The sequence below is a fragment of the Typha latifolia genome, chromosome 9, assembly GCF_019914945.1.
Source record: "Typha latifolia isolate L0001 chromosome 9, TyphaL0001v2, whole genome shotgun sequence".
In the NCBI taxonomy this organism is placed as follows: Eukaryota; Viridiplantae; Streptophyta; class Magnoliopsida; order Poales; family Typhaceae; genus Typha; species Typha latifolia.
In genome coordinates this window covers 189,120-216,107 of record NC_133094.1, presented here as the reverse complement: position 1 = coordinate 216,107, position 26,988 = coordinate 189,120, and the positions used below count along the sequence as shown (strand labels likewise).

At 40.7% G+C, this 26,988-nt stretch overlaps 7 protein-coding genes across 12 annotated transcripts; 5 read left to right on the top strand and 2 right to left on the bottom strand.

Moving 5' to 3' along the window:
- Nucleotides 1-1,846: 1,846 nt before the first annotated feature.
- LOC140794733 (zinc finger protein WIP6-like) lies at nucleotides 1,847-3,098 on the bottom strand. The gene is made up of 2 exons (XM_073146882.1): nucleotides 2,564-3,098; nucleotides 1,847-2,465 (listed from the first exon to the last, which is right to left on the bottom strand). Exons 1-2 carry the CDS (start codon nucleotides 3,002-3,004, stop codon nucleotides 1,977-1,979), a joined length of 930 nt encoding a protein of 309 aa, XP_073002983.1. The 5' UTR covers nucleotides 3,005-3,098; the 3' UTR covers nucleotides 1,847-1,976.
- Nucleotides 3,099-5,823: 2,725 nt separating this feature from the next.
- LOC140794735 (peptidyl-tRNA hydrolase, mitochondrial-like) lies at nucleotides 5,824-8,702 on the top strand. Its single transcript, XM_073146884.1, has 8 exons — nucleotides 5,824-6,087; nucleotides 6,272-6,356; nucleotides 6,912-6,979; nucleotides 7,063-7,113; nucleotides 7,209-7,282; nucleotides 8,019-8,077; nucleotides 8,159-8,235; nucleotides 8,336-8,702. The coding sequence occupies exons 1-8, from the start codon at nucleotides 5,866-5,868 to the stop codon at nucleotides 8,450-8,452; spliced, it is 753 nt and encodes a 250-aa protein (XP_073002985.1). The 5' UTR covers nucleotides 5,824-5,865; the 3' UTR covers nucleotides 8,453-8,702.
- A 277-nt stretch (nucleotides 8,703-8,979) lies between these two features.
- Nucleotides 8,980-11,157, top strand: LOC140794731 (threonine synthase, chloroplastic-like). The gene has a single exon (XM_073146874.1). It carries the CDS (start codon nucleotides 9,167-9,169, stop codon nucleotides 10,787-10,789), a length of 1,623 nt encoding a protein of 540 aa, XP_073002975.1. The 5' UTR covers nucleotides 8,980-9,166; the 3' UTR covers nucleotides 10,790-11,157.
- Nucleotides 11,158-13,404: 2,247 nt separating this feature from the next.
- LOC140794732 (uncharacterized) lies at nucleotides 13,405-17,924 on the bottom strand. 6 transcript variants are annotated; one of them, XM_073146881.1, is made up of 9 exons: nucleotides 16,811-17,856; nucleotides 16,004-16,099; nucleotides 15,773-15,877; nucleotides 15,566-15,691; nucleotides 15,103-15,188; nucleotides 14,913-14,972; nucleotides 14,201-14,297; nucleotides 13,971-14,103; nucleotides 13,405-13,799 (listed from the first exon to the last, which is right to left on the bottom strand). In XM_073146881.1, the coding sequence occupies exons 1-7, from the start codon at nucleotides 17,715-17,717 to the stop codon at nucleotides 14,277-14,279; spliced, it is 1,401 nt and encodes a 466-aa protein (XP_073002982.1). In that variant the 5' UTR covers nucleotides 17,718-17,856; the 3' UTR covers nucleotides 13,405-13,799; nucleotides 13,971-14,103; nucleotides 14,201-14,276. The 6 variants fall into 6 exon arrangements, with proteins under 6 accessions (XP_073002982.1, XP_073002979.1, XP_073002976.1 ...); XM_073146878.1 differs by having other exon boundaries at nucleotides 14,201-14,285; nucleotides 15,108-15,188; nucleotides 15,773-16,099; nucleotides 16,811-17,924; XM_073146875.1 differs by having other exon boundaries at nucleotides 15,773-16,099.
- Nucleotides 17,925-18,986: 1,062 nt separating this feature from the next.
- Nucleotides 18,987-21,653, top strand: LOC140794734 (transcription factor MYBS1-like). The gene is made up of 2 exons (XM_073146883.1): nucleotides 18,987-19,584; nucleotides 20,793-21,653. Exons 1-2 carry the CDS (start codon nucleotides 19,178-19,180, stop codon nucleotides 21,226-21,228), a joined length of 843 nt encoding a protein of 280 aa, XP_073002984.1. The 5' UTR covers nucleotides 18,987-19,177; the 3' UTR covers nucleotides 21,229-21,653.
- Nucleotides 21,654-24,296: 2,643 nt separating this feature from the next.
- LOC140795467 (small polypeptide DEVIL 4-like) lies at nucleotides 24,297-24,498 on the top strand. The gene has a single exon (XM_073148026.1). It carries the CDS (start codon nucleotides 24,297-24,299, stop codon nucleotides 24,414-24,416), a length of 120 nt encoding a protein of 39 aa, XP_073004127.1. The 3' UTR covers nucleotides 24,417-24,498.
- A 1,989-nt stretch (nucleotides 24,499-26,487) lies between these two features.
- Nucleotides 26,488-26,739, top strand: LOC140795477 (small polypeptide DEVIL 4-like). Its single transcript, XM_073148042.1, has one exon. The coding sequence runs from the start codon at nucleotides 26,488-26,490 to the stop codon at nucleotides 26,605-26,607; it is 120 nt and encodes a 39-aa protein (XP_073004143.1). The 3' UTR covers nucleotides 26,608-26,739.
- Nucleotides 26,740-26,988: the final 249 nt, after the last annotated feature.

The following is a 26,988-nucleotide window of genomic DNA, read 5'->3' as shown; positions in this document are numbered from 1 at the left end:
CATCTATTCCTGTTATTATTATCTTTACCAAGAGAGAAAAGAAGAGAGAGAGAATGGAAGGCTTTTATATAGTTTCAGTGAACGTAGTAGAAGAGTTTGAAACAAGCCGACCACCACCTGTGAGAAAACTACAAACCGACATATAGGGAGAGAGAGAGAGATGTAGGAGTTGGGCTTTGGCGTTATGTGGCGTGGCCCAGGAGGAAGGAGGCAAGCTGTGGGGGCCCACACGCGTGGGGAGCACCTAACCAGGGATGGAGACTGGAGCATTTCGGATTGGCTCTATGACCCACTCGTTCCCCTTAAAGAGGAAGCACCAAAACTGGGTCTCTCACGGCTTCTTCTGCTGCTTCTCTCTCTTCTCTCCTCTCTTCTCTATACTTTTTTTCCCCCTTACTGGTGACTTTTATAAAGCAATCCAGTAGAAGAAGAAGAGAGAGAGAGAGAGAGAGAGAGAGAGAGAGAGAGAGAGAGAGAGAGAGAGAGAGAGAGAGAGAGAGAGGTCCCAAAAGCCTATGCTCGATGAAAGTTAGGATCAAACTTGGCTTCTGACGTCAGGTGGCAATGTCTGCAATTCACTGGGGACTACGTGTCGAATTATCGCTCAAATGTCTCTTTGATTCAAATCCCCATTTGGGAGTTCTTATTGTTGATAGATGCAAGTATTGAGCATAATGGCACCAAACAATACTAGATAATTGGATGTAGAGAATGATATTCCGTAGGTATACCATTCACCCTAGCAGATTCCAGTAGACACTCGTTGTCCGTCATATGCTCTACTCATGGGCATTTCCTACAACCTCGGTTGGAGAATACTCCAGGGCCATGACTTGCAGGCTGCAATAAATTACTGCAACCCTGGCTGGAGGCGATCTGCGGCTGCTGCTGTCGTGTTATCTAATTGGGTGATACGTTTTCTTCTTTTTTTTAAGTATTATGTGATGTATGTATAACCACTGTATATAATATATATATATATATATATATATATATATATATATGTTTTTGAGAAGGGATGCATGATTGTTATTACTACATCATTATCCGGGTTTTACGTGGTGCATGAAATGGGAAAAGAACGTGGTAATCCGGGTTGCTTCTTCCGTGCAAAATTTGAGGAACCGAGGGGTTCCCTTTGCAGATCTCTTCGGTTCTCGTGCTTGTTGTTGGCCCAAAGAGGAAAGAGGAGTGCAGTTCTTTGGCCCAACCCCAACCCCTAAAAGCATGCATCTCTCCTCCCTCTGTGGTCCACGTCTGCCACTGACATGTCTGCACAAAGCTTCTGCTCTACGTGTACGTGGATGAGAAAAGTTCTACATTTTAGAGAGAGAAAGAGTGAGATAGAGCGAGAGAAAGTATGTGTACGTAAACCAATTAATAACTCAGTGGCTGCAGGTAACAGACATGAGTAGACTCTCCTCAGCCTCTGCCTTCTCAAAGCTAGCAATAGATATATCAGAATCTCTCTCTCTCTCTCTCTCTCTAGTCATGACTCATGACCAAACTTAAGAGTAGGAGAGTAGCTTGGGTTTTGCTGACTTAAAAGGAAAAGGGAACTGCAACCATCTTAAGATAAGGATGGTTAAGTGGGGGAATCCAACTCGCGTTTGAGTTTGTTTGCAGCATGCATGACTGTAAGACGAGCAAGTAGCAAACTGACAGCACACTTAGATTAAGAATGACAAGGCAGAGAAAAAGTCGGTGAACTTGGTATAGAGAGATGCCCAATAGAAGAGAAGATATCCATTCTACTACTCTCATGCACGAGACACAATGACAGCAGACAACAGTAAACGTTACAAAAAAGATAAAGAAGATACTGAAAGAAAGATGAGTAGTCTCGAGCAACTCCAGCATCTTTCTCTCTCCTTCCTTCTCTCTCACTCTCTTACTTATAATAACTATATATATATATATATATATATATATACCTAAAATTACTTATACACTAATGAAGTTTGATTACTTGTAAGCTAACAGATCATGTCAGCATTGTCTCCATTTCCTTCCTCATCGCCATCCTCAACCTCCTCTTCCTCTTCCTCATCATCCACATTCAGCGACTCGATAATGTGGGGCGCGTGCCCGCCACCGAAGGATCGGACATGGTCCTTGAGTGATCTCTTATGCTTGAAGTCAGATCCACATATGCAGAACCACAACTTGCCACAGTTCTTCTCATGGGTACGCCAATCTCCGCGCACAGCGAACGTCTTCCCGCACCGCCGGCACGCGAAAGGCCTCGCCCCGTGCTTGCGCTTGTAGTGCGTCTGCAGCGTCCGGAAGTCTTTTAATGGCCTCGATCGCGGGTGGTCAATGTTGTTCTTGCACCCCTCGGCGCAGCAGTAGCACGGCAAACGCATCATCGACGGCGGCACCGTCGTCGCAGTCAACGGCTTCGTCACCCCACGCAGCGAATCCGATCCCTTCCGGTACTGCGAGCCGTGCCCCCACATGTGCATCTGAAACAAATTTTAACCTTGTTAACCCAAAAATATAAATAAATAAATACTACATTATAATTTTGATCGTTATTAATATAGATTATTATATGATAGACCTGCATGTTGTTGAAGCGGTTGAAGGTTTTGTGGCAAACGGCGCAGGAGAACTGAGTGGTGCCGACGAGGATCTCGGCGGCGGAAGGGATCCAGTACTGGCTCGGAGTGGGGTTGATGTTAGTGGATGGCAGGCTTGTTAAGCTGGGGTTAGGAGGGGCTATAGAGAGTGCAATGGTTACGTTGGAGTCGTCACGATCCAGTTGGCTACAAGAGTGGGGAGGGATGTTGATGCTGTGCTCCTTGTAGTTTGGACTAAACCAGCAAGTGGAAGCGGAAAGGGAAGTAGATGAAAGGGTGGAAGTGGAAGAAAAGGCAGAAGAAGAAGAAGAAGGGCAAGAAGGTTGGTGTTGTTGACCAGGTGGCCAAAGGGTGAGAAGTAGTATGGACTGGTCTTCTTCCTCATCCTTGCGCGAGTGCATAGTTTGCAAGAGTTGATGCATATAGTAGAAGAGCAAATAATTAAATGACAGGGAGAAGTGGGTAAGAGGATGAAGTATATATAGAAGGGGAGAGGCTAAGTTGAGATGTGTAGGATTATATATTGTTGTGAATGATTGATGTGGGGGCTTAGGAGTAGGGAGGGGGTGCACGTGCAGAGGAGGAGGTTTTGGCGTGTTTAGGTAGGAGAGGGAGCAAGAGGCCGGCAAAGGGAGGCATGGGACCGAGGAAGGGAGGAGGAGCAGGTGGGTCCCACTCCATGCAAGGGGGAGAGGGGGGGAGGGGAGGGGAGAGGTGAGGGAGGCACGAATTACGAGGATCGCTCTCTTTGTTTCTTCTTCTCTCTCTCTACTGTGCGCGTTTGGGTTTTCTCTGAGTCGTCGTTCACATAGATCTCTTTTTCGTTTTTCTATTTTCTAGACGCATTCACTCCTCCTTTAATCCCTCTCGACTCCCCTGTTTACAAATTTACACTCTCGACTCCCATCTCTCTTCCTCTGTTTGTCTCTCATTGGCACGCGTATGGGTGAGTTCAGAGGATGAGATGTTTGACCGGTCGTATGGAGTTTCATACAGCAACCACGGGTACGTGGAATGTGGGAAAGCATTCTGAAGTAGATAAGGATTCTCTCTCTACCAGACACTACAACTTGCAATAAATTTACTGAATGAGTTGTGTTGGATTCTATTAACTTGACTCACTTATCTATCAAGGCATGTATAAAAGATTTTATGCGACCCAAATATACGAGAGTTGGTAGGCAAGAAAGGATGTTGGTGCCTGACCTCCTCTTTTGATTCCAATTGTTTTCGTTAGTGAGCAGATCCAGCTGGTGGAAGAAATTTCTTACGGTCTGTAATTAACTACTAATAGTATTCTTTAAATTAGTCTTGTTTGGTTCCAGTATGAGATTCTTTTAAGAATAAATTTAAGCACACCTCTAAAATATAAATTAATTACATATATATTTTTTGTTATTTAATTATAAATATAATAATTATTTTAAATAAATTTATGTAATAAATAAGTATGTTAATTATAATAAAATTTTTGCTTAGAAAATATGGATACTTTTATTACACCTTTCTACTTGTGAATAACATAATTTATTTTATAATTGATCTTATAAAAAAATTAAAATATATATCAGCGAGTAAATATATTTAAGTGATGCTTAATTCTTAAATTCAACGCCACCTAGTATTTATTTCGCTTAATCTAGATCGTGGGATTCAGATAGTTCTTATCCACCACCCATAGTGCATCGAGATTCGGGAGCCACAGGGTCACCACAGCTACGCGTCACAAGGTCCTATCCATTTATCACGAACAGCGAAGGTCGAGCAATTCGAGCTCCAAAACAGAGCACCAGAGAGATGAGTTGGGTAGCGGCAATAAGAGCAGTGGCCACTAGACCACACTATTGCTCTCTTCCTCCTACTACCAAAACCACCATCTCCTCTTCCCAATCTATGAAGTCTTCTCGCAAGCCAAAAGGCTCTGCACCAAGAAAACAACCCTCCATTGCAGAGGTCCAGAGAGCTATTGGGGTTACCACTGATCCCTTTCAGTCTTCCAAGGGAGACCCAACTCCTATTTCTTCTTCTTCTTACACTACTACTTCGTCTGCCTCGAATCCGTTTATGGAGTTTTTGTCGTCGACCCCGATCGGCCAGGCCGAGAGCCCCGCCGAGAGGAAGCTCCGGGAGGCTGCTGAGTGGGTGGTCGATCACACCGAGGCCCAAGCTCGCAATGGTATTTTCCAATTCTTGCTTTAATTTTCTGAGGCATAGCAAAATTTAATTTAATTTTTTTATCGCACCGGGGGTTTTCTTGATTTAGAGATGGGATTGTTGAGGAGTTTTGATACAATATATTCCACTTAATTTGCTAGCTGAGAAGATAAACTAAAAGATATTATGGTTCAAGAATTGCAGTAGCATGTAACTTCATGCACAATGTCTCACATGATATATCTAAGAACAATTTGATATTCTTTTTTCTTTACATTTGAACCCAATAGAAAGTTATGATGTTACTCTACTATTAGCGTCGTTTTATATATATATATATATATACATAATTTATGTGTGTACTTATCTATGAAAGTATTAACATATTTTTCCTTTTTAACTCTGGTAATGAAATCATCATATAATATTGGTTGCAGGGCAGCAGATTATTTTGGTGGTCTGTCTGAGAATCCTACCGGTCTGGTTGCTGCTGCTCTTGGTTGCATCTGGGGTTATAAGGCTACCATTTGATGTCCCATTTATGGACGATCTACTCTCATAAACTGTAGATGAGCTTATAATTTTTTTTTTTTGTTAAACATATGTTGTGTATATATCAGAATGGGCACTATCCATGTAGTAATTTCTAAATGTTCTAAATCTATATGATCCCTGCTTGCTATGGCATCAAGAAATTTTAGACGAAGGCAAAGTTATTAACAATTTGGTTCTTAGAAGCTATCTAACTAAATTACTTCTCCATTCTAACATATTAGGCAATGTTAAGAGGTCTTAAGTTTCTTCAACTTAGTTGACGTAAAATTATCCCCCACTCTCGTGCCAATTCTTAATACCAAAAGGACCCGTATTTTTTTTTTTTATTTTGATTTTTCTGAAGAATCCTCGAAAAATTTCATCCACAGTGCAATTATAGTTAACATCAGGGATTTCTTACATTTAAAAATGATTTGGAACCAAATTCTAATTTGATTCTAATTAAACTGAAACGGGTGCGGGTTCAAATATTTTTGGTTACCGGACCCCGTATCCAACCCGGTAAGAGGTGAGTCAAGATCGAAGCAGGAGGCTTTCTCGTCTCACGTTCGGGTCTCCGCCGTATCTAAAAGCAATGGTGGGGATCTCCTCCGCCGCCGCCAACCTTTCGCGCCTTCCACCTTCCTTCCCCTCCATCGCAAGGAGGAGCTCGAGAAGGATGCCGTCTTCTCTAGCCTTCGCCTCCTCCTCCTCCTCCTCCTCCCCCTCCTCCGGTGGCGACGGATCCCGCCTCAAGCCATGGCTTCTCGTCGGCCTGGGGAATCCAGGGAAGATGTACCAGGGCACTCGCCACAACGTAATATACCTGCCTGTCTTGAAAAATTCGATTTTGAATCCAAATATTGCATCTTTTTTCCAGTGATCGTGTTGATATGAGTTGGGATTTGAAAGTTTAGGTTTTGCACCAAGAGACTGCTTGTTTACTCTTGTTATATACCCTAGATTTGAGATGCAGTAGTATATATATATATATTTTGCAGGTTGGATTCGAGATGATTGATGCCATATCGGAAGTGGAAGGGATACCTTTAAGCACGATGCACTCAAAGGCGATGTTTGGAAAAGGTAATTTCTTTAACATTCTCTTCTGAGACGTAATGGTGCGCATAATTTTCCTTGATAAGAAAATTCTATCTTTTAATAATTTTGTGTGCAAATGCTGTTTTTTTTTTTTTGCATTACACATGATGTTCTGTTCTAAGTTTTAGTCCTGGAGACATAATTAATGTGGTAATGCCACAATTCACGGTTTGCAGTTGTTCTAGATTTAAGATCCAAAGAATAAGAAGATATTGGGACTTCAACTGGATAATTTGTAGATCAAGTCTTCTTATCATATCTAAGTTGCTCAAAGACTATCATGCAAATTGACAATTTCTCTTATTTCTTCACTATGTGATTTAAAAGGTTTATAGTAGATTTACACTACAGCCACCTAATCTATTTGTCAATTAATTCTGTTCCTGAGACTCATAAATTGTAATAGTCAATTATGTGCCTCAGAGACGTTTTGATCTTTTGTGTTGTCAGTTCCATTGTTCATGCATGATGCTCTATGTATGCTGATACATGCAATTCTTGTTAGAAGATGTTTAAATTTCTTTTTGTTTCTATATTCAGGTCGTATTGGTGATGTACCTGTGTTGCTTGCCAAACCACAGACTTTTATGAATGCAAGCGGTGAGTCTGTAAGTACAATACTAAGCAACTTCTTTAATATTCGTGCGCCTGCTTTCAATGATGTGATGCATCTTATGATTTCTTTATGTAGGTTGGCTCACTAGTCTCATATTTCAAGATACCCTTGAATCAAGTGCTTTTGGTATGTATCTTACTCCCCCTTCCCATAGCTGTATAACAATTAGAATGTAATTATGGACTCTACATCCCATAAAATTTTGGTTCTCTTCTCTGCAGATGTATGATGACCTAGACTTACCTTTTGCAAAATTGCGTCTATTACCTAAAGGTGGACATGGCGGGCATAATGGGTATCTTTTCTTCTATCTACTCTTTTATGTTTAGTACCAATTGTAAAAGACCAGCTCTAGTATATACTAGATAGTTAAGTTTCTTCAAGAAAATAGTCAATATACAACTCAAGTGTAACTAACAGTAAGCAGACCTTTAACCTCCTGTAAAGGAATCAATTGGCCTCGTCATTGAAAGTGGCTGAACATTCTTCTTGGTCTCCTTTCTTCAGATTTATGTTAATATGAAACCTCCACTTGTTGGCCTTGGCTTCAACTAACATCAAGAATAATATCGTCTATATACTCTTTAAAATAGCAACAAACTGTATCGTTCTACAATCAGATTTTGTGTAATCCTCTTTATACTGAAGTAATATCATCTGTAACCTCAACTATTTGCAGGTCTATCAAATTAAATTCATTCTTCTTATCCATTGACTCTATGCATTTTCTGAAAAAATGAGCTCTTTGTTCATGTCAATTGATCATTTTGTTTTGGATTCTTGTTTGATGAAATTTATCGAACTAGTGGATGCTTCTTTGGAAGTCTATGATTTTCATTCTATTGTTTACCATTTTCCTTTTTGCTTAACAGTAAGTCGACAACAAGAATGTCTTAGAGTCAACCTCCTTGGTCTGATTCAATAGTTCTACTTATCATTCTTGCTTATCTAAGGCTGGTTTCTGACTAATTAGAGGGGATTTAAAGACAAGGATTGCTTTCTCTTTTTCATGACTTCTCCTTTACTGATAGGATGAGAAGTGTGATGAACCACTTGAAGGGAAGTCGTGATTTTCCACGTCTAAGGATAGGTGACAATGATTCCTGATTTCATTTGTTTTTCCCTCTGTGCAGCTGACAACTGAACATGTTATGTAATGAATACTGTCCAGGTATTGGTCGACCGCCTGGGAAGATGGATCCCGCCAATTTTGTTCTCCGTCCCTTCAACAAGAAAGAGCGTGAAGAGGTTACCCTATGTTTGCACTTGAGAATGTTGATACTCAACAATTTAGTAGTCAAATTGTAGCAGAGTTTTGCCATACTAATTCATCTTCTTCTGAATGCAGCTGGATTTTTGCTTCCACAAGGGATTGGAAGCAATAAGGATACTAGTACTTGAGGGATTCAACAAAAGTGCAACTTACGTTAACAGTGCACAGCCATCAGAACTTTTGAACAGATGAAATATCTTAGTCACTTGAGGCAGTTGATGACTAATCTGAAACTCTGGTTTACTGTCATGTGGATCCATAATGTCTAAGTGCTCAAAATGGCTGTACTGATGGAGAGGAAACCTTGTCAAATGCCAGAATGCCATAACAAGGAGGAAGATGGCAGCATTACATTATATTCAAGGAAGAATGTATCTGTTTTGCTGATTTGATTTTGGAGCTTATTAGTTCAAAAATTTTAATGCTATATAACTATTTCAAATGCTGTCCATCAGTTGGTAATCTAAAGCTGCTAAAGATTCTCGAGGCGGCCAATGGAGTTCATAATGTAGAAATGGTTGACAATCCGAGTCATACAGAACCCGAGAATATTCACGTGTTGTGATTCTTTCCCTTTGAGGCCCTTGTGGAGAGAGAACGATTTGCTTTTAGTCATCGGTCCGATTAGGAACCAGATGCAGGTTATCCACAAAGATATTGTTTGGCTTGAACAACTACAATACGAGAGATGGTTTAAAAGTAATTTCCCTATCTTTTTTTTTTAATAGATTTTATTCAATCCAAATACCATTATTAGGCAATACAATACTAAGACGATGTCGATACAAATAGATAAAAGAGCGATGTATAGGAGTCACACAACAACGCCTTATAAACCCTTTTATAAGAAACCTACTCCGCCGCCTCTCTTTTAAACTCTCTCTCTCTCTCTCTCTCTCTCTCCCCATGGCTGCAACCACCGCCACTTCCTCCCTCTCCTTCCTCGTCTCTCAACCCCACGCTCGAAAGAACGAATCGAACATTCGTCGAACATCTCTCGTGCAAAATCGAAGAAGAAGAGCACCATTATCCGTCTCCTGCACTAACTCCTCCTCACCTTCCTTATCGGATCCGGATCTCACCCCAAATAAGTCCCATCCCGTCAAGATCCGCCGCGCCGCTGACGAGGATATCCGCGAGGAGGCCGTCCGCCGGCGGGATCCGCCGACAGGATTCTCCGCCTGGTACGTCCCCTTCTCTTCATCCGGCGGCGCCGCCTCCTCCGACGAGCGGTACTCCCTTGATGAAATCGTATACCGGAGCCTCTCCGGAGGACTCCTCGACGTCCACCACGACCTCGATGCCCTCCGCCGCTACCCCGGCTCGTACTGGCGCGATCTATTCGACTCCCGCGTGGGGCACACCACGTGGCCGTACGGCTCCGGCGTCTGGTCGAAGAAGGAGTGGGTCCTCCCCGAGATCGACCCCGAGCACATCGTCTCTCTCTTTGAGGGCAACTCCAACCTCTTCTGGGCCGAGCGCCTCGGCCGCGAGCACCTCGGCGGCATGCCCGATCTCTGGGTCAAGCACTGCGGCATTTCCCACACTGGCTCCTTCAAAGATCTCGGCATGACTGTCCTCGTCAGCCAGGTCAACCGCCTCCGTCGCGCCCCTCTCTCCCGCCCCATCTCCGGCGTCGGATGCGCTTCCACCGGCGACACCTCGGCCGCGCTCTCCGCGTACTGCGCCGCCGCGGGGATCCCGGCAATCGTCTTCCTCCCGGCGGATCGCATCTCCCTCGCGCAGCTCGTCCAGCCCATTTCCAACGGCGCTACCGTGCTCTCCCTCGACACTGACTTCGACGGGTGCATGCGGCTCATCCGGGAGGTCACCGCCGAGCTCCCCATCTACCTCGCCAATTCGCTTAACTCCCTCCGCCTTGAGGGGCAGAAGACCGCCGCCATTGAGATTCTACAGCAGTTCGACTGGGAGGTCCCTGATTGGGTCATCGTCCCCGGCGGAAATCTTGGAAATATCTATGCTTTCTACAAGGGGTTCGAGATGTGCCGCCAGCTCGGGCTCGTCGACAGCGTGCCTCGCCTTGTCTGCGCCCAGGCTTCGAATGCCAACCCCCTCTACCGATACTACAAATCCGGGTGGACGGACTTCAAGCCCCTCACCGCCGAACCCACCTTCGCATCTGCCATCCAGATTGGCGACCCTGTCTCGGTCGACCGTGCCGTCTTCGCCCTCCGGGCCACCAATGGGATCGTCGAGGAGGCCACCGAGGAGGAGCTCATGGATGCTATGTCGCTCGCTGACCGGACTGGCATGTTCGCCTGCCCGCACACTGGGGTCGCCCTTGCCGCACTCTTCAAGCTCAGGGATCAGAGGGTCATCGGGGCTAATGACCGCACTGTTGTTGTTAGCACAGCTCATGGACTCAAGTTTACACAGTCGAAGATTGATTACCATGACAAGACCATTGCTGACATGCAGTGCCGGTATGCGAACCCGCCGGTTAGTGTGAAGGCCAACTTCGGGGCGGTCATGGATGTCTTGAGGACGAGGCTCCACGGAAGTCTGTAAGTTGCAAGATTGCATTTGATATCCATTTCCTTAAAGAGGAGACTTGCGATCATAGGATGGATAGTCGCTTATTTTGTAGTTTCTAGGCTGAGGATCCTTTTTTGTTTATGATTGCTTTCTAGGGTTTAGTGGACTCGAGTGTTCTTGCTTGTACCTTCAGTAACTTATGTTGTCCTGGCTTCATTTGACGCATCCTACTACGATCTGATTCTGTTGGCGTTTACCCCTGATGCTTAATTATGCCTTCAGTATAATGCTACTAGCTGCTAGTGTTTGAATAAAGCATGTAACAATCTTGATGAGATCAAGGCTGTATTCAACTGTTGGCAAAGAAGATGTTAAGATTCATACTGTATTTGCTTATTTCAGAGCATGGATCAAGTAGTTCATCTTTGAAGTTATGTTCATTTGTCACCCAAGTAACATGATTGCATCAGTGTGTGTTTCTAGCATAATAACTATACGATCTCAACTACATTTGTGGATATCATATAGAGTTAACATTTGATGCCTGGTCAGTTTGGTCCACCAAGCTACATTAGTTGTCTTCAATGTCAGGAACCATAGGAGAAGAGTAATCCTTCCAAAAATTCAGTGAAGCTTTTCATGATTTGTCTATTTGAATGAGAGACTGTGATCAGGAACTTTCAGATTGGCCAGTTCATGAAATCCATCAATTTTGTCCTCCAAAGAGGAAACTAGATGTGTCGATAGTCCTTTGGAGCCAATATCTAAGGCAAGGTTTATGCATGCTTCATCAAAAAGTGGGATGTTGGAACTAACACCCTGACAGAAAGAAAGCTAAATATATGCAATATTTGATAATTGGTGAGTTTATATATTGTTGATCCATATCAGAAGCTGAATTATGCAGAGATTGCATTATCATACATTAGATACCATATTGTTGATTGGACTAACATGATTTGGAAAACCTTAGGGAACTTCATTAGTTTGATAGATATAGCTGGTTGAGGTTATTTTTCTGTTTTAGATAGTTTAAAGCTGTTTACTCTGTTTTAGATAGTTAAGTCATGATCCAGAGAATAGTAATGCACAATTTTGAGTTGGTAGAAAAATTATCTTAGTCATTTGTTTACTCTGTTATTATTGGGGCTCAATTTAATGGAGAAGAGGAAGGAGTAAATAGGACATACTTGCTCTCCACTGCTGATCTACAATGAAGAGAGGTCATATGCAACTACTGTTGAATAAGCTTTCTTATTCTTTCCCTCTTATTTGCTTGGTCTTGGGGGTATTGGTTTCTCATTCTTAAATTCCTGCCCCACTTTTTTTTGTGCTGTTGTTGCTCCTAGACTGAGATCCATAGTGCAACTGTCATAAATAACAATTTACACGCCTGCATAGATTTTGTGGAATTGTGGTCCCTTGACTTTGCAATGCAGGACCAGGAAAGTAATTTTGCTTGGTACTAACTACATAAACATGTCCAGGATCAATATATGCTTAAAGTTTTATTCTGATTATTCATTAACTTCTGGTATACTTGCATTAGCTCTCTTGAAGCATCAGTATGATATAGGTTATTACTAGATTACCACCAATGGCGCAATATATGTGCTAGTCATGGAGCAGGGTGTGCCCATCAATCCTAATGTGGCAAGGTAAGATGAGAAACCGGAAGGTTCTGCAGCTTATTTCACTGTCTATTTCTAGGTTATCTGTTTGTTTTCTACTTCTGATGTATGTACTTATCCAAACAAACTTTCTATATTTTCTTCGTGTTTTCACAACTTTAAGAAGTATATATGCATGGATAAGTTGTCTCTACTTCCTTGTCATGATTTGAGAGTGCTTGAAATCCTCGAATTCTGAAAATGGTTGATCTTTGCAACTTGAGAGAGCATTGATGTTCATTGTTCCTGTCATTGTATTCGTGTCTATTTTACAATGACAAAAAAATTCAACATTTAATCATGGAACAGCACAGAAAATTTTGTTCAATTCTCTCTAATGTAAAGCTAAACCAATTGGTTTGACATACTGCTTCGTAGATTTATGGCGGAGACTGATCATCTTGCAGTATGATATGCACAGCCGTTTGACCAATGCATGTTCAATTCCTCACTCTTGATCGTGTTATTAGTTCCATTTGTTGTTACCTCTTTGTATTTGATCTTGTATTGATTTACCATATCTTTGTTTGCATTGTTAGTTTTTAATTTCATAGGCTGTCATAAGATGGCTAATGAAATCACGAGGATTCCAGACTTTGCATCGTTCAACATTTTCTATAGAAAGAATAAAAACTTAATAGTGTCTCAATTAAATTGATATTAACAGTATTTCAACAATAGAATACTCAGTACAATATAAGCTCTTCTAATTGTTTGAGCACTGTCCGGCTTGCATCTAACACTAACTCACGTGTTGGTGTTGAAGGATGTCCTTATAAGTAATATCAGCAGGAGCAAAGTGAAATCTCTCGTAGGAAGGGCATGCATTACTGATTTGATGCAAAATATACCTTATAATAACAAAATGTCACCTTAGGTATGGAGCATAATTGTGCATGAAATTACCTCCTACCGATGTAAGAATATCAATGCAATTACTGGAATGAGAAAAAGGAGAAAATGGACAAAAAGAAATACTTTAAAAAAAAAACCATCGCGATTGCAGCTTCTTAATCGAAATACCTACACGGGAACTTGATAAAGTATCACTAACAGATCTTGGGATTTTAAAAGCCCTTTTCCATAAGAAGTCTCTAGATAGACTTTGAGTTTGAGGTAAAAAAGGCTGTTGCTTTTCTAGCCTTTCAAGAAATATCTTCTATCACTATCACATAACCAGATGAAAGCTTATTTATGCCCAACACCGAATTATAGGCAGATATCAATTTAATATCAATTGGAAATTGGGCTTTCTCCGCAGATGTGGTGAGAATCTTCTTGACATAATCAATAACCACCGCAGATGCCATTAACATGGAAATGGCAAGTCACCGGATGTTCTCATAATCCATGTATTTTGGACTTCCCTCGATCTGGCAACAAGCAAAGCACTCCATTAGAGGAAGACGATGGATAGGTTCGAAATACAACCAGAATGCATTGGTTAACTTGCATAAATATGGGGCAAGCTAAAAGGTTCTTACTATAGATCATGGTACCAAAAGCAATTGCACTATTTAACATAATTGACAAGAATAACTTACCTGTCAGCGCTGCTTGTTGACTTTGAAGTCATAGGCTTCGGATTCAACACAAAGTAAATGAATGATGTAGCTTATGACCTCAAGGACAGGTTAATCTAAAACAATATCCAAAGGCATCGAGACCGCATAATAACTGCTAACAGGAATCAGAGAAGAGTTACTTTCTAATTTATAAGTGTCATGGAAACAGTGCCAGGTTTTGGGATTCGAGGGAAAACAAATAAACTTACCCTGTCACAAACAGAAACCACTTCAAATAGCAACTTCATGGATGTAACAACATCTGACTTGTAAGCTGGTCTCCACTCAGAACCCCTGCCGATAAAGCTAAACCCAGTTTAGTAAGAAATGTTACATACTCAATAGCAGAAAAAACTAGTAAAAGCTATCAGTCAACACATAAAGTACATTTATGATCATAGACATTTTCTATTTTAAAGTGTGAACGTACGACAATTCTACTAGTCGATACAGAAAAGACAAAGACCCAATAAACTAAATGATAGATAAGGCGTCTAACAACTACCAGGTACAGCTGAGAACAAAAGTTATAGTTATAACCTTTGGTCTGCATATGGTACTGCATATTATGTAGAGTCAGCTGCCATTGAGCAGGCAAGATTGCATGATTATTTCATTAAATCTCTAAAGCCAGTATATGGAAGGGCCCACTCTTAATATTCCAATCCATTTCTACCTAGACAAATATAGAATCCTTAAACAAGGCAAAGATGTGAATTTTTTTACACCATTAAAATCCAAATCCAGAAACTTCCTTTAATCTAAACGGCAAATAATGGAACTACTATTCTATGAATCATCAAGAAATCTACCCATCTCTCTTGCAACAGGGACAAAAAAAAATTGGCATCAGAATTGAATATGTTATGATCTAACGAGAAATCAAATGTATAAAATCTTATTAGCTGTTAAGAAACTCACCATCAAATAAGTTTGCAATGATCTATAACCTTCATGCAGTACCATATGCAAATATATTTCCTGAAAAATAAGGATCAAATTGTCAAGCATATGTTATGAATAAAGAAACTAATAATGCAGCTTCTAAAAGAACAAAAAAGGTGTCAGAAATCAGGTCACTGAGAATTTCCAATTAAGGATAAGATTATACCTTACCTTGACCAAGAACAAGAACTGCATTTTTGGAAAGGGCCACAATGTCCTGAACCTTTTCTTTCACAAAGATTGCTTCAGTATCTGGAAGGAAAATGAAATAGAAAAACTAGCTTGGATAAATGGACTAAGAAAGGAACCTATTTACACAAGCAGAACTAATTTTTTATGAGGGAGATCAATCAATATGTAAGCATGATCTGTGAGAAATTATAGCAGCTATAACAAGGACCTATTCTGCAAGTTAATTATCTAGGGATCAGTAACAGAGTTTTGGATGGTTTATTATACTATATGCTGAGGTAGTGAAATGTAATTAGGAAGCATAGATAAAATCATAAAAATGGAGGGACTAAAGTTTGAATATTTAGACCCTCAAAAGAAAGTAAATATTCTCAGTATTGAAACAATTAAATGAAAACATTTTAGGCCTAATAATGCTAACTGTTCTTCACAGAGACCTGAGATCTGAATCATTGTTGACCTCTTATCATCTTCTCCATCTTCACTGACAGGAGGTTCAATATCAGATGCTGCAATCATGTGAATTGAGTGCCCCCCATCTGATGCCCAAATAACCTGTTTCTCTGCAAAAAAAAAAATCAAATGAGAACATTCAAAATTCAAATTGTACACAAACATTCACACAGACAGGAAGGAAAGCTTACTCATAGAGATATCAGGAAGAACAGCCAATAGCTGCACTTTCATCACATGGTCCAAATGATGTGTATGAGCACCTTTGGGAGTTATAGAATACCCACCAGTAGTTTCTGATGTCATGATAGTACTATGCAGACTTAAAATGTGCAAATCTCCAGCAGAATCCAGTACCATAAACTTATTCTTCGATAATGTATGGATAGAAACTGCTTTCACCAATGTCAAAACTCCCATACCATTTTTCAAGTTTTCCTCCTTATCGCAGCTCATTGCTATGAAGAACGAGCAGTGATCTCCTGAATTTTGTTGGACTCTCACGGTCCTGAGCTTACCTGCAGGAATGATTTTTGGAAAAAGGAGGTTAAATGTTGTGACCAGTACAGTTTTTGAATCCACCAAGCAATGAAAAACAAACATGAAAATTTTCTTCTTATAAAAGTAAGTCAACTGGTCTATGGGTTCAAAAAGACCATCAACGCCACTAAATCAAGTAACAGGCAACATTTTATCTACTAGATTACTGCACTCAAGGGCATGGAGTTAAGCTTTATATTGAATCTTCATTATGTGAGCAGGAAATGCTGAAGTCTATTTCTCAATAAATGAGTTGTAAAGATAACCAGAGTATATGTAAACATACATGAATGTATAACATAAGAACTTGCTGCTTGTTTCAATGATGAAATTTGTGACAACAATATACTAGATTTTAGGTACACATTAAGATAAGCATTCACTTCTACTTTCGAGGTGGAACTTAAATTCTGTTTGTTATTTTTGCCATCCTAATTGTTCATCACATGTAAGCAATAGGAAAAGTGTATGTTTGTAGTTCTCAAAATGCAACTAGGTAATGCACATAAGTCAACTTCAAAAATGGCCACTTCACTCAATTTCCATATCTTTGCATATCGCCATTCATCCAGCTAGGTCACATTCAACTGGATAGGTCCAGAACTAGAACCAGAACCAACAGAATAACTGAACAAAAGCACTAAAGCAGTACAAAACAAATTTCTGCCGAAAAGGGGAAAGAAACTTACGTGGAGCAATATCTTTATCAGCATTGCCTTCTACTACACCTTCAAGCCTGATAACTTCATTGCAGCAGCAATTCTCCCCAGTTGCCGAAGCTTTTCCAGAGCCGACAGAACAACCGCCGCTCTTTCCACGGCTTGGCGGAGCAACCAACCCATTCAAGACATCCTTTTTCTTGCAAACATCTCCAACTAAACCAGTTCCCCGGCATCTGGTGTCTCGCTTCACCGGCCGCCCTTTAATTAGGGGCCTCAAGGGAAACACCCTAACCCCACCAACCTCCCCAAGGATCAAACACCCCATATCAACAGCAATTGAATAAATAGGCAACAACACCTCAACCACGGCACACTTCTTGAGCTCCAAAACGGTCCCTTCGCCCTCCTTCTCCGTCAGCTTCACCGCGAGAATCCAGATCTGATTCGCCGCGAGAGAGTGGAGGGCGACGACGTTGACGGAACCCGCGAGGCGGACGCCGAGTCCGTGAGGGAGGGCGTCGAGGGCGAGTCCGGCACGGGAATGAGTCCGGCGCTTGAAGGAGATCGTGGCGGGGGCGAAGCGCCCGGAAAGAGGGGGGAGAACCCAGGCGCGCAGGAGGACGACGGCGGCGGGGGAGGATGTGGCGGAGAGGAAGACGACGTGGGCGGCGTTGGAAGGAGAGGGAAGGAGACGAGCAAAGCAGGCTGCGGCGGCGGAGGAGGCGGAGGAGGGAATCCGGGTGGGGGATTGGGGAGGCGAAGAGGAGAAGGGGGAGAGAGAGGAGAAAAGGAGGACGGAGGAGTCGGAGAGGAAGAGGGCTAGGGAGCGAGAGGAAGGCTCGCATAGAAGAGAGACGATAAGGGCGGCGGCGGAGGAGGAGGAGGAGGAAGAGGAAGGGAGGAGGTCGAGCTTGCAGGCATGGAGAGGAGGCATAACCACCACCTCTTTTGGGGGTGGGCGGATGTAGGACTATTCTTCGAAGAAGATACGGATACCACGTCTGAATTGGGGAGGATTTATAGGACGCCGCTGTCGCCGGATTATCTTCGTCTTCGGCGACGAGATGTGGTTAGATTGGGGAAGATTTGGAGAAGAGGGGGTTTGACTTGCTCTCATGGTTAACACTAACTGCTTTTGTTTTGAGTTGGGTTGCTCTCAACTCTCCTACTACTACACAAAGTCTAATTAAGTTCTCAATTACTGCGTAACCTTTTCTCAATTAAACATCATTATGAAGTGCAAATTATAATCACATCCTATATGTTTTTATAATCTTTTTACAGTTTTACGCTCCTTCTTTTCGATATTTACACTTTAAGCCTCGTATTTTTGAATTTTAACCTCACAAGTCAGAAATACCATGTATTAATCAACGATTATCTGACTATCCCAATATATTTTCTCTTAATCGAGAGTATTTTTTTGAGAAATATATTTTTAAGAAAATCTAACCTAACATAACATTCTTGTGTGCCTATGGGATACCATCAAATTTTCATTTATCTCTTAAAAAAAAAAAGCCTAATATACACTGAAGGAAACAAGATCTGAACCATCAATTCATAATAATGGAGGGGATGAGATATAATTATCCCAAATATACCCCAGTTCGGTCTAGATCCGTGCAAGATTCGGGTCAGCCTTATTTCAAGCTCAATTATTTTGGAAAATCTAAGCCCAACCCAATCTAAGATAATTTTGATTACTTTGATCTCAAGCCTAGCCTAATTAGATCAAATAAACTTTATAAAACTCTACAATAAATATTAAAAGAAACTGATGATAACAAAATAAACATTCCAATGTTATCAAGTGGTTTGACATAAAACTTTAATTTAGTAAAGTTTTGTAAATATTTTTTTATTGACCATGAATAGGAGTAAAACACACTCGGTTGGTAGTCATGAAATTTTATATTTATGTTTTGAAGCACACTATTATAATACTGAGTAGGATTTCACTATTTTTTTATAATTAAGACGCCACAGAGATTAAGAGTTAGGCCCTTAGACCTTAGTATATTCACAAGTGCCACCTAATAATAATAACATTATTATATATAAAAAAAATAAAATCACATTAGCTTGTATAGTTACAGAAATCCAACGGATTAGATTACATCACGCACCTAGATTTCGCAGCCTTCCGTTCGCCCGTTTCTTCGCCCGACAATTGAACGGTGACCATAGATTTCTTTAATTAATAATATCTACGTATAAATTAAGCCAGTGGATAAGGTGGCGGCATCTAAATCCAATCCCGTCGTCCCATCTCTCGCGCCTTATCCTACGCTGATCCTCCTTATCGTGCGCACCACCGGATGACCGGCGACGAGGTCAGCGGTGGCGGCGCAGCTTAGTCGGAGGAAAGGAGAATACACGGGAGGTGTCTTCATGGCATCGTCAGCGGCGGCGACGGCCGGAGGAGGAGCGTGGAGTCGAGAAGAGGAGAAGGCGTTCGAGAACGCGGTGGCGACGGTAGCGCCGCCAGCGGAGGGGGAGGAGGATGGGGAGAAATGGTGGGAGATGATGGCGGCTAGGGTTCCAGGGAGGACGGCCGCGGAGGTTAGGCGGCATTACGAATTGCTGGTTGAGGACGTGAGGGCAATCGAGGCCGGTAGGGTTCCGATTCCTCGTTACGCCGGCGAGGAGGCGGCGGCGGTGAAGGAAAGCCACCACCATAATGGGAACCATGAGCTTGGGGATAAAAAAGTGGGAGGCGGGTTAGAGATGGGTAAGGGCTGGTCCAAATCGGAGCAGGAGAGGAGGAAGGGGATCCCTTGGACGGAGGAAGAGCACAGGTTTGTCCGAATTCCTATTCATTGCAGCTTTGTATGGAATTTTTTCAGAGAGAAAGGAAAGATTGGATCTTGGATTCGGAGTAAACGACCCATTCGGCACAAAACGGGTGATTTTGAGCTCATTTGGATGAAATTATGGGATGTGGTTTAGTTGAATGATATATAATCGGTGACTGTTAGGTATAATAGACGTTCTTATTTACATAGAAGCTTGAGCTTTCGGGGGGGGGTCAATTAGTCAAGAAGTACGAAGAAGGTCCCCAGTTTGAATCGTACAAAACCTCTACTTTTTTCATTTTTTTTAAAAAAAAGTTCAAAATCCACATATTGGGTTTATTGAAATTTCTCGAGCTCATACATGGTGGCAAGTGCTAGAGCTCTTCATCGGTTTTCAGCTTTTAGAGAACACGGTGTGTCCACAGTTTCCAAAACTAATCGAGTGTCGATTTGAGAGGATGAAGTAAGAACAGGGAGGACTATAATACTTGATTCAATGATGAAACTTGCTCTAAATAGAGCCGGATGAAGAGAACGGTCCAGCATAGAAAACCTTGGTGTTGTCTTTGTTGTTGTTCGCTTCTATGTTTGATCCTAGCTAGCTAATTATTATTGTTTTGGGCTTTGAACTTTTCCCGAAACAGTTAAGTGAATATGATATTAGGTCTTTCGGTGTGAAGATAGAGGATCGATATTTTTTTTTGTTACTAATGAAGGACCAAAGTTGGTTGGAACTTTCTCTTCAGAATGCTAGATATAGACTCATAGAGATGGAACCTGGTAAACAAATATGTAAGAAGTACTGGTTGATGATATATTGTAGGATTTATACAACGAAACCTAAAGGAAAACTAGAACATGACATGATGGTATTGTATGGCTCAGATTGTAAATGTAGGATTTGTGTGCCCTAACTAATCGTAAAACATCTTAAGATGTAAATTCAAGTTAGATAGCTTAAACAATTAAGGCCTGATGCAACTGTCACTGCTTTTATATGATGGTAAGTCTGCCATCAAGCTTGGCACTCCTTACCTTGGCAAAGTTGGGGATTTCTAGCTGCTGGTTATATGGGTTCTGATCAAATTTGGTTGCAAAGCTAGTCAAAATTTTGCAACATCTAAAAGTGAATTGAATCTTTTTCATCTCTATAAAGTTTATGAGCAGCTTAATTTAATAAATGTGTCCATGCTTTTGATGATTCTGTGAAGATTGTTCCTGCTTGGCCTTGACAAGTTCGGAAAGGGTGATTGGAGGAGCATTTCGAGGAACTTTGTCATCTCAAGAACTCCTACCCAAGTGGCAAGTCATGCCCAGAAGTACTTCATTCGTCTAAACTCCATGAACAGAGACCGTAGGAGATCAAGTATACATGACATCACTAGCGTGAATAATGGTGATGTTGCTTCTTCCCAGGGCCGGATCACTGGTCAGGGCAATGCTAATCATGCAAATGTTGGTTCATCTATGAAGAATCCTTCTCAGCCTCCGATGCCAGGGATGGGTGTGTATGGTCCACCTATGGGTCATCCCGTTACTGGCCATATGGTTTCTGTTGTTGGCACTCCTGTCATGCTTCCTCCTGGACATCCTCCTTATGTTATGCCAGTTGGTTATCCAGCTCCCCCCTCAAAGATGCATCAGTGACTGTAGGATCTTTTGTAACTACTGTAATTAAGCTTCCTTCGATCTCTCTTTGTGTACTATATGTGACAGAGAGTGAAAGAGATGAGATCCAGGGAGGACTCAAACGCGAATTTCTGACTATTACCTGTGTAATTGATTGGTCGCGCAACAACTGGGAAAAGCAAAAGTAAATATTGTTGTAATTTTTCATGCCGAAGATGCAGAGTTCTCTGAGTGTACAGCTCCTTGAATTCAAATATTGCTGAAGATTGGCAGATGTTTTCTTTTTGTCTCTAAATAGTGTTTTCTCTTCCGCAGGCTGGACATGTCTTGTGTATTTAGTGCATAATGGTTTTAATTTTTGGTTAATCTCTTCTTTGGCTGCACATAGATTGTAAAAACTGTCAAAATAAATATTACGTGTAATGTGTTAATCAGGTCGTTCATTATTTGTGTTATCTCATCTGCACCATGCTGTCTTTATCCCACATAAACCAATTGAAGATGCAGGGGAGAAGTGCTTGACTATAAGCAACAAGACATGATGTCCTTGCGATGCATCATAAGTTGGTTTTCATGAACCAGGCACTCCATTTTTCCTTCGTTTCTCAGAAGATGCATCTTTGTAAAGATCATACTTGGATTGGAGATCTTCAATATGATCTTTAATGCCAATGTAAACTGTTCTTCATCGTATCTGATCAACTAATTACCACTTGTGGTTTGATGCTTGTTACTGTCATCGGTGGTTTGCTTCTTTAAAGTTGTATCGTTCTTCAATTCCTAAAAACCAAGCAGCCATTGTAATGATTTTTCTGAATTAGAGATGCTGTTTCCTTAAGGGTTGTTAGCTGCAAATGCTTGTTATTTCCTTTAGATTACATCTGAATCCAAATCTGATGCTCAAAATGGGAAACAATTTATGCTTAAACTGGTTGAGTGTGCTTAGAACTCTAGTACTCCATATTTCTGGGTTTAGTATGTAATATTTGTATGACCAGATATACACAAATGTCTATTTGGAGATAATAGTCAGCATTAATCCTCTTTCCTATTAATTATGTGATACTCAGACAGCATACAAGTAATACAACTTACATTATACTAAAACATACATGTGATCATCTTTGCCAGTCAACTCCACAGAACAGAAGAACACGAGACTCTTTATCTTGCCATGTTCGACATAGTGCCTTGCATCAGATGAATATTTACACTGTCTGCAGCTGATAATTTCCGCTGAATAATCTGCGAAAAATTATTTCAAGTTGTAGTAATAGATGCACTAACCAGACTGTGTTGTCTCATGCAATGTTATAAGCTGCTACTAAGCAGGCAGACCAGAGAAAGGTTTATAAATTGAAAGATGGGCACTGTACACTATGATGCCAACTCAATATGGTAAAAAAGAACTGGTTGTTTAATACAAATTGGAACAAATGGTGAACAGAAACAAAGATTACTTGAACCCGGTGTTCTGTTTGTGGATCGCTCTAACAATTGACACCATGATGATATATTTGAATACATATTGCTTCCATACCTCCATCTCAAAGCAAACTACTCTTTCATATAGTCAAAGAGGCAAGAGGGACAAACAAGCAAAGAGATGAGAGCCCTGTCTCTGCCATGCAAGTCTCAAACTACGTGAGCAGCTCAGTTCTCTTTCCCAAGTGGGAAATTTATTCTTCTCCAGGTATATAATACCATATAATTGGGGTAATGCACTCCTTTTTCCTCGACAAGACCATGGATTTTTGGACGACTCCACTCTCCTCCCCACAGTTTACTATTCCAATACCAGCGGCGTCTAGTGGAACTTTTTTTTTTCTTTGAAACGTGTGGCCTTGTAACTCGGTTAATTGAGTCTCAAATAGAGTAATTTGTCTATTCCTACTAAGCTGGGAGGTTTAAGAGAAGGACTTATATTAACATTTTATTAAGTGCATGATTAGCGAGCTTATGGTTTGCCAGCTATATATGGGGAGTCGTGATCAAAGTAAAAGCTAGTTATCACTAGAATCTATGTAGATTCCAAACACTTGAGCTGTAGTTGAACAGAGTTCACAAGAGCCAGAAACACTATGGTGCAGTTGGTTAAAGTAGATAATTTTAGCTGATGACCATTTAGAACTATTAGCAAATCCTTAGCTGTGCTCAGATCTAGAGGCATGTGGTCCTTTGCTGCCCTGGTGGGTGGGCCCATCAGTCGGACTCGTGGACAGTCAGGATTGATCTTTGTGTGGTTAACTTGAGTCTCACCTTCCTTCAGAATCGATGAAAGAGAGCTGTGTGTTCATGCATGCGCTTGTTTTGAGGTCAAATGGCTCGCAATACTTCCTCAAAAAGGAAAGGTCAACTGGCTCGCATGACTTGCAACGCATACTACTGCCAGCTTGTGAAGTCTAATGGCTCAAAAGGTCGACGTGGTTTTCTTATGAGTTACTCTTATTTTATTTATTTTTTTGATAAAAGTTTTCTTATGAGTTACTCAAGATTATGTCTAAATGCAAGCTAGAAAAAAAAATAGTTCTTTTTAGATATAAGAACCTAATGGAAGTTTGAGAAGTTGAAGAATGCTGCTCAATATATTGCATGAGTTTTTTTCTTCTCTCAAATTCAAACAATTAACAAATTGGTACCATTATGATCTTATCAGTAAGGCCCCTCACAGATGAGTGCCCAAGACTAAACTCAAATTAAGCAAGCTGCTCCTCCAATAGTCAGAGGAGGCAAGAGGAATAAATAAGTTACAAAAGTTGAGAACCTTGTCTGGTAAACAATCACCAAATTCCATGCAGTTGATGGGGAAGTGGGCTGCATGTGGTTGTGGAGTGAGAACTCCCACACCCAAGTTGATTAATATACTATATCTGCAACTTGAGAAGAGAAGAGACACGCTCCTCAGGTGTTGTGACCATTCCCTTCCCCTCCTCTCTCTCTCTCTATATAAAGGCATCAATACCCTTAGGCCAACCAAACCAACTACAAGAGTTACGGCAAAGCAATACAAACAAAAAAGAGAACAAATCCTCCTATTTGTTTCTCTGCATACAACCTCCCTTTGTTCATCAATTCAAACCATCAGTATGAAGCTAAGCAGCCAAAGGAAGCAGAGAGGAGGTATCAGCAGACTTCTGAGAGAACAGAAGGCCAGGCTCTATATCATCCGCCGCTGCGTCGTCATGCTCTTATGCTACCATGACTGACTACAATCAAAATGGATCACCTTCCTTTTCCATCTCCCTTTTCCCTGCCATTCTGGTGGTGGACATTTGCTGTGTACATATACTGATCCATATACTAGAGGGATCCTTTTTTGTTTCTCTTGCCTGTAGTTATAGGCAAGTTAACACAATTTTGATGTCTTTTTTAGAGTCCAAGAGAGAATTAGTAAAGGAATCTTATGAAAAAAAAAATTCAGTTTTGAAATATTCTACTTCTTTCTGGATGCATTGGAACTATTTGCCCAAGAAGTTGTTGCATATGTTCCATTATTTTACTACCAAGTGCACGGTCATATGGAATCTTACATGCATACCGATAACAATGTGACACATCAGCTTAGATAGCTAATTACTATCTGGTAACCCATGTGACTGGTCAAGACATAGCTGGCTATCATATGGTAGACTGCGTTGGAAGGAGAACCTTGACTATTGAATCAGAATGCAGGCACTTAAAAAGATAATAAGTGATTAAGAAGTGAGTTGTAGTTTTAAGAGTTAGTAGTATAATAGTGCAGAAGCAATTGCTTAGGCCATCTTTATGTCCATTGCACACAAATAGAACCAGACAACTCTTCATGGATTATAATAAGTTAATCTCTTGGTTTAGTTTCAAAAAAGAAATACATACAATACAAAATAAAAGAGGTGGATTAGTGAGCTTACAGCTCGCATAGTCAGATATTGCTGGGAGTTTTGATCACCTACACTTGAAAGGTGTAAAAGTAAATCTTGTTGTCAATAGGATCTCTGAAGATTCCAAACACTTTGAGCTGTATTGGAGCAGAGATCACACTAGACAGAACATTATGCTTCAGTTTATTATCATAATTAGCTGATGAAGCTAATTAGAAAATTCTTAGCTTTATGCAGATCTTGATGAATGTGATGAATGATAACTTAGCTTTAGCTCATCTTGTGCATGCTATATTAGCTTATGGTTCAACTTCCTCTGTAATCGATAAGGCAAAAATTGCAAAGGATCTTGTGCTTGTTTAGACTAGTTTCTGTTATCAAATGTCTTAATTCAGTTGCAAAGCGTGCTGCTAGGAAAGATAAATAGCTCCATTTAGTTAACTTTCTTATAAACTATTCAAATACCACGGATAACAGACTAATTCTGTTACATTAACATTTGATTACAGATCAATTCTGTTGGATTGAAACTTTGAACATTTTTTCATTAATAATAGCAAAAGATGTTTAACTTGGTATTGTGGTTCTTTTATGATATATTGAAGTGCCTTTAAGAGAACATTGAAAGCTTTTTGTCTGAAAAATAAAAGCAAAACATGAAAAGAGAGATAATATGCTTGTCTATATTTTAGAATGTTGTTACTCTATCCACAGTTGGAACAAAAATTCAATTGAATAACTTTGTAACACTACTTAGTAGATCTCTTTCTTTATTGATTCCAGATAATATTGCCACTGACTCCCAGCTGGTTTGAAAGAAAACGCAAAATGTGCCTTAGAAGGTGAATACCATGTGCCTAAGTGCATTGCGCCCTTTGAAAGCTCGAAGAATGTTGCTCAAATTGTTACATGATTTTATTCTTTAATATTCAGATAACTACCTAACCATTATAATCTTAGCAGCAAGGTCTCTCAAAAATGGTCAATCATCAAAATGGTAGTGAGTGTTTGCTGCCTCCATGAATCCAATTCAAAGCAAGCTGCTCCTCCAATTAGTCAAAGGAGGCAAGATGAATAAATAAGCTACAAAAGCTCAGAGACTTGTCTGCTAAACAATCATCAAAATTCATGCAGTCGTGTAGAAGTGGGATGCATGTGGGAGTGAGAACTCCCATGCCCAAGCTGATTATTATATCTGCAACAAAAGTAGAAGGGACTGTACCCTAATTAACCTTAGCTCTCTATATAAAGGTATCAATACCCTTAGGCCAAACCAAACCTACAAGAGCAAAGGACACACACACACACACACACACAAAGAATAGAACAAAGCCTCCTAAATATATATATATATATATATATATATATATATATTTTTTTTTTTTTCCTCTACATCTCTTCTTCTGTGATAATCAGCATGAAGCTAAGCAGCAAAAGGAAGCGAGGAGGAGGGCTTAGCAGAGTCATGAGAGAGCAGAAGGCCAGGCTCTACATCATTCGCCGCTGCGTCGTCATGCTTCTATGCTACCATGACTGACTGCAATCAAAATGGAGCAGTTCTCTTCTGCATGCTTCTTTTTTTTTCCCTGCCAATATGGTGGTGGAATTTTTGCTGAGCCAGAGTTTTTGTACATATACTGATCAACATACTAGTAGCTAGTTTTTTTTTTCTCTTGCCTTTGGTTGTAGGCAAGGATGGATTTAACTTTACCGCAGTTTTGATATTTTGTGATCCAAGAGCAGATCAGTAATGCAAGTTTATAGAAAAAGAAATTATTTTGATATTTTCCTCTCTCTTTCTGGAAGTTGATCTATAGATTAGAAGCAGAGCTGACTATTATCCAGTGGATTGTGTTTAAAATAGCGTTTAGGTACCAAAAAAGAAGAAGAAAAAGAGGAAATCTAAATGAAAAGGAAG